Here is an 18,602-nt window from a genome sequence, read left to right as displayed (position 1 = left end):
AATGGTAAAGAAATTCAATTTAAAAGTTTCTATTTTAAAGGACTATGTGCCATTAATTTGTCACCATGTTTATGATGAAGTATTTCACAATTGGATGTAAAGAACTGTAACAAGAGGCCATCACAAATTAATAGCAAACTCCAAAGGAAACAATTGTTCCTATGAAAGTGATGGTTTAGGGTTTAGACTGCTGCTGGTAAGGTCACTGATGTTTCGCAGTGATAGCTCCTATAGCACAGTGGTTAGCACTATTGCTTCACAGCTCCTGGGTCCCAGGTTCAATTCCCGGCTTGGGTCACTGTGTGGAGTCTGCACGTTCTCCCCATGTCTGCGTGGGTTTCTTCTGGGTGCTCCAGTTTACTCCCACAAGTCCCGAAAGATGTGCTGTTAGGTAATTTGGACATTCTGAATTCTCCCTCCGTGCAGGTGCCGGAGTGGCAACTAGAGGCTTTTCACAGTAACTTCATTGCAGTGTTAATGTAAGCGTACTTGTGACAATAAAGATTATCATGGAATAGTTAAACATTTGACTAAACTTGAACAGTGTTTCAACCATGTGTAATATTCATGAAATAACCACCCCTCGACTCAACTTTCAGCACTACAGCCTTCATCAGTGTTGGTCCTGCCTGTTGGGAAGTTCTCCTAAATTCCATAAGAAATAGGAGCAGAAATAAGCCATTCGGCCCATTATATCTGCTCTGCCATTCGTTCATGACTGATATGTTCCTCATTCCTATTCACCTGCCTTTTCCCCATAACCCCTGATTAATCAAGAACACCAGGTTTGTGCTTGAGGTGCTGATACCTACAGGGCTACAGACCTGGAGATGGAAGTTGGAATTAGACAGATTAGGTTTTTCATAGAACATAAGAAGTAGGAGCAGGAGTAGGCAATTTAGCCTCTCGCGCCTACTCCACTGTTCAATACAATCAAGATGTGGAGATGCCGGCGTTGGACTGGGCTGAGCACAGTAAGAAGTCTTATCACACCAGGTTAAAGTCCAACATGTTTGTTTCAAACACTAGCTTTCGGAGCACTGCTTCTTCCTCAGGTGAATCACCGGAGGAAGGAGCAGTGCTCCGAAAGCTAGTGTTTGAAACAAACATGTTGGGCAATACACTCAAGAGTGATCTTATCACGGCCTAACCTCGACTGCCCTGCTCGCCCTCTGTAACTCCAACCCATTACTAATTAAAAATCTGCCTAACTCCTCCTGAAATTTACTCACTGTCCCAGTACCCACCGCACCCCCACAGATTCAAGACACTTTGGGAGTATTTTCTCATCTCGGTTTTAAATTTGCTACCCCTTATCCTGAGACTATGACCACTCAGTCCAGAATGCCTCACAAGAGGAAGCATCTGCTCCATGTCTACTTTATCCATACCTTTTATCATCTTATATGCCTCAATTTGATCTCCCCTTATTCTTCTAAACTCTAGAGTATAGGCCTAAACTGTTCAATCTCTTCATAAGACAAATCTCATCCTACAAATGTCTAATCAAAATCTACCTCTTTGATTATGTATTCAGTCAGCAACCCTAATCCTTCTTTCATGCGCTTTCCAATTTCCTATGCATTTTGACTCTGTGAAGCATTGAAAAGTTCTACTACATTAAGGTGATACAAAAGTGCCAGTTATTTTCATTGACTGTGGAGAAATTGTTGCACATAGTCGGGACAGTAACAAACGATGAGCAGCTCTCAGGCAATCAACATTAAACACAGGAGCAAAACTGTTTCAAAATATTGTGATCTGGTGAATTCCTAAACACATTCCAAATTTCTGAAAGTACGTTTAGATACTAGCACATTCTCACAAACAGCAGTGCTGGAACTGTTTAAAGCTCACTATCCCATAAACATGCCAAGTCCCCAATCTTTGTCATGCTCTTTTGAAGTACTTATTTAGTGGGGAGTTATGAGGTCTTGTGGCGCAGTGGGTAGTGTCACTACCGCTGAGCCAGAAGCTCCAGGTTAGAGTCATACACCAGGTCTTGATGACCAAGGAAGGTGCATTCACAACTTGGTCAAACAAGGTTGAGTAATGTCAACCTGTAATTCTTTAAAACAGGCGGTAAGAGTGGGAGAGACTCCTAGTCATGGATATGGAGTGCCTTGAATTATGCCCCTGGCGACAGACTAGCAACTTATTCCAGAAGTTACTAGCTATGGAAACAGACAAGAGTCTGCCTTGGTTTGACACTAGGCACGGGCAGAGAATTAGAACTAGAATTTAGTGGGTAGCAGTAAGTGGCTGGTGAAGGGGATAGAGGTCAGAGTCTGCTTCATTCAAGCAGCATTCATGAATCAGGCTACCTGCCTATTCTCTCGGTCACACGGTGACGGCAACTTCTAAAAGCAAGAAATAGAGTTTTCGAAAGACATTACTGTTTGAACAAGGGAAGAGGCTATCTTCATCCAATGCTCTAAAGCTGAACATCTGCAAAATATAGATCCGTTGCTTTCATGGATCCTTTAACAAACAGTTATCAACTTTTCAGGGATATTGTTTCGAGTGTTTGCCATGAGATTAGGCTATGGTTTTAACAGTTTACAAAAGCATCTGGCTAGTTTCCAGATCTGCTTTTATGGATGACCTCTTGGTTTTAACAATATAGAGTTGTGTAGTGGAAGTAGTTTTCTGAGAAAAAAAAATGATCGAAATTTTCACCTTGCCCTCGTCAGGACACTTTGCAAGAATACCAATACAAGGTGTAAACAACTATGTATACTGTATGAGAAGAGAGGGCGGATTGGCAAGTGGACTCCAAAATCTTCAACAGGTTTCTCTTTCTGCATACAAAACTAGTTGATGACATGCTGTTATTAACATTTTCCAATGTGAGGGACGGGAGCAATTTCCCTTAAATAAATGCATAGACCTGCTTATATAAACAACATTAATACATAACAGAGGCATCCTCCCCCACAATGTTGAAAGCCAGATTTGTATAAACTATCACTGCAAATAAAAACCTACCTTTCCAACCCAAATAATAAGGACTTGTGAAAAAGAACTAGCATGGAAAAATGTAGCTAGATTTTAAAAGCCTGGAATAAATACAGTGTTCTCATAAACTAAGTTCTTATTGAGCTTATTCTAGTCTTGTAAAAACTTAACGATTGCGATCCTGGAAACAACTTTAGTATATTCATGTTCAGACTACATATTTGAGCAACGATTCCAGCAATTATTCATCCCAGTAAAACCTGTGGTGGGTTTTAATCAGTGTTTTCTAAGACTTTTTATGCTAGTGGATATTGATCCAGTACAACAGCTATGTTCTTAAGACTACATTTTTAATGTAATGGCAGTCTGGGGTTGATAATTGTAGGGTGCAAAGTCCAGCTAGAAACAGCCAAGAACTGCAAACTACTTTTCCGAAAATAGGAGAGTTCTGTCAATTATGTGAAAAAGCAGAGTAGATTTTGGGATGGGAATGAGGCAGAGCTTGAATGCACATTTTCTCAAAACATGTGGCCAGGAGATCTAATGGACTATCAGAGAACTTACTAAACCCTACTTCACATTTACTTTGACTCAAACTCGATATGGTGACAGGCTCAAGCAATAGGCGGCAACTCCCATGGAGGCTGACACTATGCCTTTAATGTCTTCCGTCAGTTTGGGCCCTTAGTTTGGGTTTGCACCAAGATTTTCATGTTGATTTGTAACTAAATTACAATTCTGGTTTTAATACAGCTAAAGGCGGCATGGTAGCACAGTGGTTAGCACTGTTGCTTCATGGTGCCCGATACCCGGGTTCGATTCCTGGCTTCAGTCACTGTCTGCGGGGAGTTTGCACGTTTCCCCATGCCTGGGTGGGTTTTCTCCGGGTGCTCAGATTTCCTCCCACAAGTCCCGAAAGACGTGCTATTTGATGAATTCGGCATTCAGAATTCTCCCTCATTGCACCCGAACAGGCGCCGGAGTGTGGCGACTAGAGGATTTTCACAGTAACTTAATCGCAGTGTTAATGTAAGCCTAAGTGACACTAATAAAAGATTATTAGATTATTATAATTGTCCATCATATATTCTATCGTGAAAAATTGCTTTTTTTTTGCAATTTTGCTCGTTATAATTCTTACGTATTGTGCACAGAAATCTCACGTTAATGAGATTTATCCCCTTTTCAGCATGAGCCTTTCATCTTTCAATCTAATGAAATTCGGTGTAGCTCAAATGTGCTCAAGAATTAACCCAGCTGTTTGTTAACACTGGGCGGTGGAATGAGCCAAGGGCAAGCTAATGGATATCTTAAATTTGAAGGAATTGAGGATTCAAAAGGTAGTCACACAGAAATTTGATTTTTTTTAAATCTTTAGATTCTAGGGTTCTGGAAGGAAAAGCAGATGCCTTCAAGGACTGGGAAAGAAATGGGAACCAAGTTAGTAAACAGTAGCATGAAAGGAATATGGCTGGTGTTGACATAGCACTACTTAGTTGGTTTAATCACAACATGAGCTTCAAACATTCCTTGATGAACTGTTGTTTGTAAGCTAATGGGAATATCAAGAGACTCAGCATGACTGATGCAGAAGTCATGGTCCAGAATGCTGTGAAAATACCAACACGTTTCCTGTGCTTGCCACCATTCGCGTGCAAGCAAGTCAGTATAGAATCATAGAATTTACGATGCGGAGATGCTGGCATTGAACTGGGGTGGGCACAGGATAAGTCTTACAATACCTGATGAAGGAACTGCGCTGCGAAAGCTAGTGATCCAAACTAACCTGGTGTTGTAAGACTTCATAGAATTTACAGAGCAGAAGGAGGCCATTTGGCCCATCGAGTCTGCACCAGCCCCTGGAAAGAGTAACTTATTTAAACCCACGCCTCCACCCTAACCCTGTAACCCAATGTAACCTTTTGGACACTAAGGGGTAATTTAGCATGGCCAATCCACCTAACCTGCACATCTTTGGACTGTGCGAGGAAACCGGAGCATCCGGAGGAAACCAACGCAGACAGAGGGAAAAAGTGCAAACTCCACACAGTGACCCAAGGCTGGAATTGAACCCTGGTCCCTGGAGCTGTGAGGCAGCAGTGCTAACCATTATGCCACTGCAGTATTTGTAATTGAGGAAGAGATAAACTGTGAATTGTCCAGCAAGTTGTGACAATTCACAAGTTTTGTCATTTTACCTTTAGCCTCACAAAAATGGAGATTGGCAAACTGTGTCGAGAAATTGCTGTATTTGCTCAGTTAAAATAAATCCGATTTGCTGCAGAGTCAAGGTTGGTACTAAATGACAAAGACCATTTTCATGATGCAATTTACATTCCTACGCACTTCCATTCAACCTCCTTGATCCAAAAAGTAAACAATCAGAACTGTAGAATTGCACTCCTGTGGGGGGGGGGGGGGGGGGGGGGGGGGGGGGGGGGGGGGGGGGGGGGGGGGGGGGGGGTGTAGTAAATTGTTCTTGAATGTTTCTACAATTACATTCTTTATCTTACTTATCTTTCAATCTCTTTCTTCTGTTATTTCAATGTTTCTCTCATCATTTCTCCTTCTGTAACTTAATTGACTAATTCACCCCATTTCCTTCTCCTCTATTCCTCTGTACTTTTCTATCCTTAAATTTCAATAGATACACCATTGTTTATCAAGATCCTAGATGTCCTGACCGCAGTTATCAGCTCATACTTCCAACAGTTTTGGAAACGGATCTAACAAATGGGGCATGGTGTAAAATGCCTTACTCCAACAAACTGTGGGCCAATATATTCGCTAAAAGAAACAAAATACAGGATGTGATTGAAGTTGTTCCAGAACTGTAAATTACCAAATTTACAGATTTTGCACTGTGACCTCTGCATCAATTTGAGTCAATTGTTCATGGTAACATTTGAGATACCTTATTGGAAGGGGAAGTGCAGAGTTTTGGGACTCTTATTCTGTATATACTAATACTATGTACAAAACTTAGATTTTTGCCCCTTTCTGCTTTATAAAAATTTCTGTTCAATCGCAATTTGCAGGGGTATCCTGAGCAGTTGCAACTAAGTGGGTTCCACATTTTCTCAACAACCCGATGTGGTAAAGCTAATGTGTGGAATACTCACAAATTGCATGGCACATAGAATCTACACTAATTATCTACAGTTTCTCCCTCAAGAACTTGGGAGGGATGATTATAAAATCAGTCCTTGTGTGCTAATGTTGTACATGGAGGGCACAGCAAACACGGGTAATCTTGGTTAACAATGAAACTGTTGGCTGGCATAAGAATCCCACATAGGAGTGTAAATATAAACAAATTCTGGGCAGTGAAAGTTTAGGTTCTACTTCAAACTTGGTCGATGAGAATACAACTGATAATTGTACACTATTCAAGTTTTGTTTTGGTGGTTTAAATCCAAGCTGAATTGGTTAGACTATTGTGATAAAATCAATGCAACACATCTGCTATTCTCCATCCCTGATTATACCATGGGATATGATGCACAAAGTTATCCTTCCCCCTATATTTCCTTTGAACAGCATTTTTCTAAATGTGTTGACAAAATCCTCAAGTGCAATGGCTGAAATAACAGAGAAGGGGATTTCATACAAACAGAAGCACTTTAATACTGGAATTTCAGAGAGTGTATAATAACAAGCTACGAATGCTAGTAGATAATGGCATGTTATAATTGAGCTATTTTTACATTATGTAAAATTACCTTGTGAAAATGTATTCGAACTAATCACTGCTTTAGTATTGGTGCATGTTTAATAGTGATTTCAAGGCAAAAAATCCCAAAAGTAGAGTTAGTGTTACTTGTACAGCCACTCCATGTATATTCAAAATAAACTGAGTAATTCACAATAACTTAATAGTTAGATCACGCGGAAAATGTTATTTGAATTTTTTGTTTAATCTTCACCCTACCAAGTTTACAGCTTGCCATAACTTTCATTGCCCACTCTGTTTAAGCAGTTTTCATTTGATTCCAACCTTTGGTTTATGACCGCTTGCTCTGTATCATTAATCTGATGGCATCCACAGTGCAGCAAGTATTGTCACATTATTCCTGCCAATTTTATTATGCCGTAATAAACACTATCACAGGGATATAATAGTCAGTAAAAGCCAGTAAAAATTCCTGACATTGTAAGTCATACTTATCTAATCAGGCATTAGAAAAACATGAAGAAATCCAACACGTAAACTCCAACTGGTATTGATGTTCGCATGCGGGTAATCCAAAATGCATGTTTTATCAACATCGAGTTCATATTTTAAATACTTCAACACAGAATAGCCATTTTTACGGCAAGTTCTAGGGAACCCACAAATTCTCAAATGTACTTAATAGAAAATGTTGGAAACACAGAGAAGGTCCGTTTGTATCTGAGACAGTCAGGTTAGCCTTTGTAACGTGGACACTAATGATAAGCCATTTATTTGGGAAGATTCTCTCAATTGGCCTCTGTAATTTCTTGTCACCGCCAATCTTCCAACAAATTTATAGTTGGTGCTTGGGAAAATTCAGTGTTAACATTTGTAGTGTGGAGACTTGACTTGCTCCATCCTCATCTACTAACCCCATCCTCCCCACCACCCTCAAACACTAACTGACCTCCTCTGTATCCAACGCGCCACACCTTTCCACAGGGTGTTTCGCACCCAGGGTGGTAATTCTGACTTTGGGTGACAGCTATCTGACCAGCCACCCATTATGCCCGGATTTTAATAAAGGAGATGTACAACCGGCAGCTTATTCAATATTAACCCATTTTACATTATCACCCTAAGTTAATCAGCTTCTCCCCCAGCCCCCAACATTTCAGTTCATGCGGTGGTCTCCAGAATTGCAGTCTGCCACCTTGGCATGGGTACGCGTCCAACAACCACTGGGCACCAACTCAAGAGATGGCAGAGGAAACGCAGAAAAAAGGTCCTGTCCTCCACCACCACAACCCCCCCCCCCCCCCCCCCCCCTCCTCTTTGACGGAAATCGTGGTGTTTTACTGTACTTACAATCTGGATTGATTAGAGAAGTAAACAATGAAAAGGTGCCATGGTCAGAGGGTAATTGCAGAGTGGGCTCGGATGGTTTTAAAGTCCAGCTGCAGCTTGTTGTTTTTTGTGCCCGATGTCAGTCAGTCAGGAGGAAGAAGCACTGAGGTTTCCTGCTGGCTGCCTCAGGGCACCTTGCTGTGAAGGGACGCCGGGCTCTTGTCGGGGAAGGTGAGGACGACGGGGAAGAGCAGCCCCTTGCCCTCCACGCACGGCTTGAGCTCCAGGCTCTGGAGGGGCCCGGGGCTGGCCCGATCCTCGTCCTCCTCGGCCAGGGTGAAGCGCAGGACGCAGGCCCGGTTGACGCAGTAGATGTCGCGGCCCATGAGAGCGCAGCGGAAGGGCTGAGAGGGCGAGGCCGAGGCCGAGGGCAGCAGCGAGCCGCACTCGCTCCACAGCCGCGCCACCGTGTTGTACCGGGACACGGCGACGGCGCGGCTCTCCCGCTCCTGGTCGAAGCGGTACAGCCACCGGCCCAGCGCCACCATGTCGGCCGAGCGGCGGCGGCTGCTGCTGCACGGGCACTCCTGCCAGTCGTCCCGCCGCGGGTCGTAGCGCAGCAGGCGGTAGAAGAGGGAGCCGCCCGACACGTAGATGTAGCCGGCGCAGGCGGCCGCCTGGTGGGCCACGGCGAAGCCGCCGCGGGGCAGGGGCGCGGCCGGGCTCCAGCGGTCCGACCGCGGGTCGTAGCGCTCGACGCTGAAGAGACACTCGCCGCCGATGGCGTACAGCTGGCCGTCCAGCGCCACCAGCTTGAGCTGCGAGCGGGCCTGCCGCATGGGCCGCAGCTCGGCCCAGTCGCCGGTGGCCGGGTTGTAGCTGAAGACGCGGTCCGAGGGCCGGGCCCGCGGGCCCGAGCCGCGCAGGCCGCCCGCCACGAACAGGTAGTTGTGGAGGGTGCACAGGCCGCAGCCGCGGGTGTCGGCGGCCGCCCCGGGGATGGGGCTGAGCCGCCGCCACTGGTCGGCGGCCGGGTCGTGCCGGTAGAGCCAGCGGACCGGGGCCGGGGAGCCCTCGGACGGGTCGGGCGAGGGCCCCCCGGCTTCGGGGCTCTGGGAGCGGCTGCCCTCCCGGCTCACCGGCCGGCTGGCCCCGGGCGACGGCCGCTCGAACACCTCGTTGACGTCGGCCACCACCAGGCAGGGCTGGCCCGCGGTGGAGTCGGCGGCGGCGGAACTGGAGGCCGAGGCGGCCGCGCTCCGGGCCGGGGCCTGGGCCGTCCTCTTCCTCAGGATCAGCTCCCTCTCGGCCCCGCTCAGACGGCCGTACACGGCGGGCTCCCGCAGCACCCGCAGGTAGTGGTCGCTCATGAAGCGGTAAGCCGCCTCCCGCAGCTCGGGCAGCCGCTGCCGCTTGGCCAGGCCCAGCAGCTCCAGGCAGTTGCCCAGCTCCAGCTGCCCCTTGAGCGAGTCGACGGCCGAGTGCACGGCGCACGGCATCTGCAGGTACTGCGCGCCGGCGATCAGCTCGGCCGCGTTGTCGGCCCGCGCCGCCATGCCCGCCCCGTACGAGTAGTCGAGCAGCAGCCGCAGGGCCTCGAAGCTCAGGCCGCGGAGGCTGAGGAACTGGCGCGACAGGCGGGCCCGGAAGAAGTCGCTGCGCTCGGCCAGCACCGCCTTGTGGGCCCGGATCCTCCGGCCCGACACCTCGATCACCAGGTCGGGTTCGGACGGGGCTGGCGGCGAGGCCGGGCTGGGAGCCGAGGCCGGAGGGGCGCTGCTGGCGGCCTCCAGGCTCCAGTAGGTGAGCGGTGCCGCTCTCCCCTCCTCCTGCCCCGGACCGATGCTGTTGTTGATCAGCTGCCGCTGGCTCTTCACCACCCCGCCCGCCGCCGCCCACACGGCCGCCGAGCCCGGCTCCCTCTCATCGCCCGACGGCGCCGAGAAGCAGAGGGACGAGCCGAAGCTGCAGGACGAGCTGTCGCCGGGGCTCAACTCCTCCTCCTGCAGCTCCTCTCCACCGGCTTCCGGAGCCGGCGAGGCGCCCCCATTCGGCCTCTCCTCCGCCGTCTGCCCAGGGGTGTCCATCCCGGCCCCCTGTGCATTGCCCACACCCGAGCCGCCGCCCTTGTCCTCACCGGTTCTCCCTTCAGCCTGTCCCCCTGTGCCCTGCGGAAGGCGGCCTGCTGTGTCTGCAATCACACCGTCAGCACCTTCCTGCCCGATCCCAACCTCCGCGGCGCCGCTGCATTCTTCACCCACCTCTCTGCTGCTGTTGGCAGCACAGCCTGAACTTTCCCTGCACTGCACGTCCCCGTCAGAACCGGGACTGTAACCTGCCGGCTGCAACCTCCCCGGGCAAAGTTTCTCCTGCAAATCATTTTCTGCCCAGCACAGGCTCTTCTCACCGCTTTGTAGCTCTAGCAAAACGGGCGGCGCTTTTTGCAAACCAGCCGCTGTTTCTGTTCGAGCGACGTCCAAAGTTTTGTTGTGCACCACGGCCTGAGCTTGCCCGTTCCTGTGTTTTTCTGCATTTGCCCCATTGTTCTGTCCTGGGAAAGGATTCCCGGGAGTGCCCGTCAGTAAAGATTCAAGATCAAAGTTCTCGCTCTTTTGCAGATGGGCCGCACCAGTGACAATGAATAGATCCTGGCCAGACTGATCCATCGATTAGATAAGATTGTCTCCTCTGGCTCACAATGCAATGGTCCGCAGTGTTGTTGGCATAACTCCCAACAAATGCCTGGGTCAGGCACCTCATCCAAACACCTTTCCTTCACACTCTACCCGATTTGGGGTTTCAAAGATTGCACATTTCCCAACGATGTTTTGTGAAGCAAGTATGGATTTAGTCTGCAACCTCCTCGGGACGAAGCTGAGGTTGTTATCGCCGAAGTGCCAACATCTATTCAATTGAATCGGAAGAATCTCTTAAAAGGCCAAGCTTCCCGTTGCATTGGGCATCGTACGCATCCTTCTGTATAGAAAAGAACATAGCTTATCAATTAGCTGCTCTATACAGCAAAAAGATCATTCCATTATAAATCATTGTTAGGTATTTTATAGTTCTGTAAACATCTGGTCAAAGATAACTTCCTGAAAATGTCACATTGGAAGTGAGGTGCAACTCTGAAGAAATGGTCAGCTGATTTGATTAATCAATGTTTCCCTGGTACTGTATTGGAATTATCTTCGAAATTCAACTTTAGTATTAACTAATAATGAAATATTCATGATTCCTTAATCGCATTCCTTAAAAATGTATTTGACAGTTTTGTTTGCTTACAAATATACATGTTAGTGGTGCAAACCATCTCAAAATAGTTACCAATCTGAAGGCAGTAAACTGGTGGACCGCCCTGGCTCCTCAAACAAATACATCTGAAATCAACGCCCCTTTTGAAAAGTTACTAAACAATGCTATTGTTTTGGCATCAACTTTCTCTGGCTCTTTTTTCTTGCAGTGCTACGTTTAAATTAAGCACAAGTGGGTGTTACTTCTCACGCAGTGACAGGTAGTAGGGTGTGTTGTACATGTCCCAGATATATAATGTGCCACCTAGTCTGCATCCTAATTGGCTAAATGAAGTCTTCACTGAAATTTGCAACAATAAGGACACTGGCTGCATTCATCAATTAACATAAAAACAGGTTCACCCAGAATAGGGTACTGTGTTGTGGCTATTTTAATTATTAAAAATGACTTGTATTTGTATAATGCTTTCCACAACCAGCAGACATCCCAAAGTGCTTTACAGCCAGTGAAGTATTTTGAAGTATTGTATGTAGCCAATTTTGTGCACAGTAAGCTCCCACAAACGGGCAGATAATCTGTTTTTGTGATGTTGATTGAGGGATAAATATGGCCAGAATACCAGGGACAACTCGCCTTCTCATTAAAATAATGCCATGGAATCTTTTACACCTGCCTAAGCAGGCAGATCTCCTCAGTGTAATATTTCAGCTGAAAGGGCACCTCTGACAGTGCAGCTCTCTCTCAGTACTGCACTGGAGTGTCAGTCAGATTTAATTATGCTAAAGCCTTGGCAATGTGTCCCTTGTGATTCACAGACAAGAGTGCTACCAATTGAGCACTACCACAGCTAACACGTGGGTATAATTGTAAACTTAAAAGTGTGCAATAAACGCTTCTATGTTTCGGAAATAACTCAATAAAATATATATATTTTTAACTTATGGCCATTTTTCTTTCCAATCAGACACAGGTAATGGTTAGCAATCCAATCTCATTGTGTTTACACTATTACCAAGATGTTATATATATACCCCTGCAATATTCCAAACAATGAAGTGTCCTATATACTTTATTTTTATACACACAATCCTAAAAGTAAAATACTGTGGATTCTGGAAATGAAAACATGGTGTGCAGTGGTTAGCACTGCTGTCTCACGGCGTCAACGATGATTCAATCCCAGTTATGGGTCACTGTCCGTGTGGAGTTTGCACATTCTCCCTGTGTTTGTGTGGGTCTCACCCCCACAACCCAAAGATGCGCAGGTTAGGTGGATTGGCCACTCTTTTGAGGTCCACCAACAAAACAGAAGAAAGAAAGCAAACTGAGAGACAAAGCAAAAAAGGGCCGTTCCTGTTAGGGGCACTGCCCGAACATACCAAAGATCAATGGAAACTTAAAAACATCAAATAGAGTGCAGTTAAAGGGATCAATAAAGCACCCCAAACCCTGCGATGCCCACCAGGCATGGAAGTCCTCGAAGCTGCCCGTGGACACCGCATGCTCCCTTTTCAGGGACTACCAGCGGCAGAAGAAGGGCAGGCCGCTGCCTGGATCTATAAATGGCGGGCTTCGTGGGCCCAGGAGCAGGTTCACAAGGAGGTCCTCTGCCTTAGGTGGATTGGCCACACTAAATTGCCCCTTAATTGGGGGGGAAGCCCCCCAGAAAATTCTGGAAAAACTCAGCAAGCCTGACAGCATCTTTGGAGAGAGAAACAGAGCTAACGTTTTACTCCTTTTACTCTTCTTCAGAGCTAAAGAGGAGGATTTTATACAGTTTAAGAGGGGCTGGAGAAACATCAGTCAGGGGTAGGTGGAAGCTAGGAGAGCTTTGACACCGATATCATGGCTCTGAAGAAGAGTAATCCGGACTGGAAACATTAACTCTGTTTCTCTCTCCACAGATGCTGTCAGACCTGTTGGTTTTTTCCAGCATTTTCTGTTTTTATGTCATATATATGCCTCATGGTCACCCAATAAACGTGTGTTATTGCTGAAAAAGTACAACACTGACCAGTCCGGTGTGAGGTGACTGCCCCCTCTTGGTGGAGTCGCTGATTTAGTAATATCTACTAACGGGCAGAGGGCCAAATACACCCAATTTATCTCAGAACGTGACGTTTTGTTAAAGTATTTGGACATAATGATTGAAGAAATAGCATTGCCTAAAATTCTGTACGAGAAAGACAAGCAACACAACAGCAGCTCCTGTGAGCTGGTTTAGCTCAGTGGGCTAGACAGCTGGTTTGTAATTCAGAACAACGCCAGCAACGCCAGTTCAATTACCGTACCGGCTAAGAATTCTGAATTCTCCCTCAGTGTACCCAAACAGGCGCTGGAATGTGGCGACTAGGGGCTTTTCACATTAACTTCATTGCAGGGTTAACGTTAACATAAGCCTACTTGTGACAATAAAACGATTTTAAAAAAGAATTTAGGGCAATGCACATTTAAGCCCGAATCAAAACGCAGACCATTTTGTAATTGCATCATCGCTTCAGGCTTGAATGTTCCTCTGTTGGTTTGCTGTCATTACAAATTAGTAGACCATTGCTAACAGTGCCACTTAATTGACACATAATGCCTGTTTCATTACATCTCCCAACAGGCTGAGTTTTAAAAAATCATTAAAGGCTTCATGCCAAATTACGTAAAGGGCACATGCCCTGCCTTTCATGCTTTCATGTGGCGATGCTGGCGTTGGACTGGGGTGAGCACAGTAAGAAGTCTTACAACACCAGGTTAAAGTCCAGCAGGTTTGTTTCAAATCACTAGCTTTCGGAGCACTGCTCCTTCCTCAGGTGCTTTCAGCTAACGAGCAAATTTAAGTGGTGCATGATTCTGGAAATGGTGATCCGACATATCCATTAGGAGTAAAGTAACGGATGCCCCCCCCCTGAGAAATAGACGGGTGGGTCAAGGAATCACGGTCAAAGCCATCCACTTAACATTTCAGTTCTGTGCCGCTGGAGAACAGTGTTGGCAGACAGAGCCCCAGCAAGGTTTATAGGTGGTACCAGCGCTCTTTGACTGGCTGAGCCCTTCTGCTGGGGGAGGGGCTAGGGGAACCTGGGCTCCCCTGGCCGTTCCACTTTATTCCTGTAACCATGCCAGACCCCCTGGGGCTTCCATAATTTTTTTATTGGCCTTTGCTGGAACTAGTTTATTGGATAAATTTCAAATTATCTCAGTAGTCTCTGGAACTGCAACACTGCAGAGAGGCTCAGGCCCCAGAATTAAATGCTGCTTAGCTCCAAGGCAACGCCGCCCTTTCATAGAAGTATAAACCCGACATTGTGAACAGTAGTTTAGGAAACTCAGCTCCAACGCGCGAATATAGTATTAGCCACATGTTAGTAAGTGAGCTCCATGCGGGCAGTAGGGAGTGAATAAAGCAGAGGGAACGACAATCTGAGATTAATGCAAACGGAAAGGTCCTTCGGCAGTGTGTTAAAAATAGAAATCATTGGATTTTTTTTTCGAGACACAGACGGTTTATTCCGTGAGGTGCAGCTAAATCACGGATCATTCCACCTCTTTTAGAAAACAGTATTGCGGGCGTGACACTGCGCACTGAGTTACATCCACACTGGGCGTCTGTTTCAATCTTTTATATCCTCGGCTGAATTGAATGTTCCTAGCTTGTCCACTACGGGTTTAAAATGAAAGGCGTGAGATGCTGAGCGTCATAAAATTATCACAAGGCACGTTGCGTGTGGTTTAAAAAGAGGGGGTGGGTGGGTGATCTGATGCACAGCTCAATCGGTGGTGACATTGAAGGTTGATTGGACCTGGACAAGACAGTCTCATATAGACACAGACCAGTTCAGCCCCAGGGGTGAGGCAGCCTGTTGCTCCACTCTGCCTGATGGCGGGGCGGGCGGGCTCAAGATTCGCAAGGCAACAAAAAAGGGCGTGGGAATTACATTGGCAACCTGCATAATGTGATTTGTGATTAAAACCACACCATCTGATCAGCCATATTGCACGGAGTGCAGGAGTAGTACTGGATGTGGTATTGTGCTGTAATCCGTACAGCATGTTGTCCCGCTGCAATTTAAAAGCCATGCGAAACAGCTTAGCTTCAAAGCAAAATACCCAATTACCCCCCCCCCCCCCCCCCCAAATAATCGATATCAAACAGTCGGGGTTGGCTCAGCCTGCATTGACTGAATTAAGTAGCACTGCTTGTGTAAGGAGAGTATAGCAATGCTGGAAACACCCAGGTTTCATTTGAAAGAGAATGTGCAAAGCGCCAGGTTTCTTACAGCAATAGTTGGGCCTGTGTAAGGTGGCCGATTTGCTCTTTTGGAGTTTAACACTGTGTTGCCCTGCAGGAAGGGAAGGAAGCAGGCACATACATACTAGACGGAAGCGATCAGGCATGTGGATGAATGTTTTTTTTCTAAACATTGCAGCAAGGATTGAATGTATCCTCTCCTACGCTTGTGTGGGTGGGGGGGACATGATATTGGGGAATAATGAGTACATTTATTTGATGGTCGCATTGGTTTTGTGACTTTGCGTGTCAGATTAATAGTTTCATTTTCAAAGGGCTAAATTATCGAATCAGCTTACAACACAAACTGATCTGAAACATAAGGCTGCAAATTATTTTTTTTTTTACAGAGCTCTATTCGATCTCTATATTCTGCCATTTTAAAGAAAAACCGTGACACGTAATGTTTTAAACAGTATTGTGCAGCTTTTCAAATACTGCAATAGTAAAAAAAAACCGGGAATCCTTGCTGGAAACTGAATATATACACAATGTATTCATTATCAGACCCTCTGGGCATTTAAAAAAATTGTACAAGCGACTTAATGAAAACAGGATTGTGTTCGGAACCACAGCTCGCCACAAACCTAAATAAATTTGGTGCAATTCAAATAGTTGGGAGCTAATCCCGGCTGTGATTCTCCTAATTCGCTGCTGGCAAACCGTTTCTGCACATGAAAAAGAATGAAAGAAAATCAGACCACTTACTGAGAACTCAGATGCAAACTGCCATTGATCATGTCAGCAAAAGGAAGCTGTCACTCCAGACCTATAGAGGATTTAAAAAAAAACTGTGAACACCTCTCAAGGCAAGGAGTTCGACCAGAAACGAGTGCGAAGCCGACGAGAAAAAAAAAAAGCATAGACGAGAGGTGAGCAAAGGCCGCCTGTTACCGAACGCAGTTAATCCCCAGTCCACCAGCAACAGCTTCTTCACGTCTTGGTTGTGCCTTCCCAGATGCAGGAGAAATCTCGCTCACCGATCCCGCTATTCCTGGTTTTGTTCAGGAGTTAACCCGAATTACAGGGCCATCAACACCACCTTTACATCTTTTCTGCACCGTTTAGTATTCACTGGCAGATAGATGTTGATAAATTATAGGTATGGCTCAATGCGTCCAGGCTGATCAAACAGAAAGGCTGGATCACTGCAACACACCACGTTGCTTCTGCTGAATGAATGATTCTTCTAAATCACCGTAAAGCTGCTTGATGCAGGCATTTATTTAATAATAGATTAAGGTCTCGATCATTCTTTTTAACCAAACAGCTTCCTGCGTCACTACTTTCTTGATGCTTTCCTGTGGATGATTTGGTGAAAAGTATTCTCCTGGATGTGTGCAGTCAGTCCCACCCCCTTCCACAGTGCGCAGCTGCAAGGACAACTGATCCGATCTACTATTATTTACAGGGGACGGGGACATTTCCGCACCCCGGACTGGAACCATCCCCGAGGTGGTCGGAGAGGGCCGTTGAAAACAAAACGGATTGGTTACCGATCAATCTGCACTAACTTGCAGCCAACAAGGTGGGCACATGAGCAAGACGAAAGCTTGCATGAGGTGCCAGTCGTGCCAACAGCACCTGCACTTAGAGGTGGCACCACATTTCTCAGACATAATAATAATAATCGTTATTGTCACAAGTAGGCTTACATTATTAACACTGCAATGAAGTTACTGTGAAAAGCCCGCAACATTCCAGCGCCTGTTCAGGAACACGGAGGGAGAATTCAGAATGTCAAAATTACCTAACAGCACGTCCTTCGGGACTTGTGGGGGGAAACGGGAGCACCCGGAGGAAACAGGCACAGCAAGAATGTGCAGACTCCGCACAGACAGGGACTCAAGTTGGGAATCGAACCTGGGACCCTGGTGATGTGAATCAACAGTGGTAACCACTGTGCTACTGTGCAGCCCCATTGTAGTGCAGGGACCAATGGTAGAGATATATATGGTGCAGCCACTTGCAAATTATAGCAATGTTACTGGTTTAGCTCAGTTGGCTGGGCTGCTAGTTAGTGATGCAGAGCGAGACCAATTGGCTGAGGTTATTCATGAAGTCTCTGGCCGGGATTCTCGCTTTTGGGGACTAAGTCCCCATGCCTGCTGGAAAACTGGCGAGAGTCACTCTGGGCTTTTTCCTTGAAAGACCCCCATTTTCCAGGGGGCTAGCAGAGCCCTGGCGTGCGTCCCACAGCTCTGGCTACCGGTGGGGCCCTGCTGTCCAGACCGGCCGGCCGCGCATGCGCACGGCGGCTGCAAGCGGGTCCGTCACTTGGGCACGGGCGCCGCCGACATGGCAGAGCCACACATCGAGGAGTAAGGTAGGTCTCCCCCAGATCGCGATGGCCCGCCAATCGGTGGCCCTCAAATTGCAAGCCTGGCCACCGCGTAGGCCTCCCCCCCCCCCCCCCCCCACCCACCCCGGAGTCAGATTCCTTCCGCCCCCCCCACCAGGACGCCACCGTGGCTGCGGGTCCGAGCTCCCGCCGGGTGGTACCAGATGTAAACCATGCCGGCGTGAGTTCAGCCGGTCGCCCACGGAGAATCGCCATGGGAGCCTATTTCAGCGGCCCCGGACTGGTGCTGCAGTGACCGTGTGGGCGCAATTGGCAGCCCTGTGTTGGAGCAGCGTGGCGGGAATTTCCTGCGCCCCCGGCGATTCTTCGACCCGGCGCGGGCTCAGAGAATCCCTGCCCCCATCTTCTCAAACTTGCCCCTCACCTGAGTTGTGGTGATCCTCAGGTTAACTCACCACCAGTCAGCTCTGCCCCTCAAAGGGGAAAGCAGTCTATGGTCATCTGCGACTATGGGGACTTCATTTAATGGTGGCATCATGGTCAATGCCGCAGAATCCGAAAGACAAGAGCATGGCTGGAAATACTGAGTAGGTCAGGCAGCATCTGAAGGACAGCATTCCGTCAGCCCAAGACAAAAGAACCGCACCCTTCTTCTTTGACTGGTGTAGTGGGACCTTCAATCAATGTTACTAAAGGCAGGTTGAAGTCCCGACTGAACTAATAGCAACTTTTCACTACCCCAAGACATCAGCTTTGATGGTGGTGCTCAATACCTGGAATGAAACTGGAATCTCTAACATTCTGAG

At 47.1% G+C, this 18,602-nt stretch overlaps 1 protein-coding gene across 2 annotated transcripts; it reads right to left on the bottom strand.

Annotated features, from left to right (window-relative positions):
* Positions 1 to 7,925: 7,925 nt before the first annotated feature.
* On the bottom strand, positions 7,926 to 16,846 carry LOC119967631 (kelch repeat and BTB domain-containing protein 11). Of its 2 annotated transcripts, none has more exons than XM_038800414.1 (2): positions 16,203 to 16,846; positions 7,926 to 10,936 (listed from the first exon to the last, which is right to left on the bottom strand). In XM_038800414.1, the coding sequence occupies exon 2, from the start codon at positions 10,624 to 10,626 to the stop codon at positions 8,146 to 8,148; it is 2,481 nt and encodes an 826-aa protein (XP_038656342.1). In that variant the 5' UTR covers positions 10,627 to 10,936; positions 16,203 to 16,846; the 3' UTR covers positions 7,926 to 8,145. The 2 variants fall into 2 exon arrangements, with proteins under 2 accessions (XP_038656342.1, XP_038656343.1); XM_038800415.1 differs by lacking the exon at positions 16,203 to 16,846 and adding an exon at positions 11,288 to 11,878.
* Between the last annotated feature and the right edge of the window lie 1,756 nt (positions 16,847 to 18,602).

This window comes from Scyliorhinus canicula, chromosome 6, assembly GCF_902713615.1.
Source record: "Scyliorhinus canicula chromosome 6, sScyCan1.1, whole genome shotgun sequence".
Taxonomy (NCBI): domain Eukaryota; kingdom Metazoa; phylum Chordata; class Chondrichthyes; order Carcharhiniformes; family Scyliorhinidae; genus Scyliorhinus; species Scyliorhinus canicula.
The sequence above is the reverse complement of the archived record's forward strand: the minus strand, read 5'-3'. Positions and strand labels throughout refer to the sequence as shown.

What these genes read in the sequence shown, in the direction of transcription:
- LOC119967631 (XM_038800414.1), bottom strand. Translation starts at nt 10,626, where the DNA reads ATGGATCAGTCTGGCCAGGATCTATTCATTGTCACTGGTGCGGCCCAT.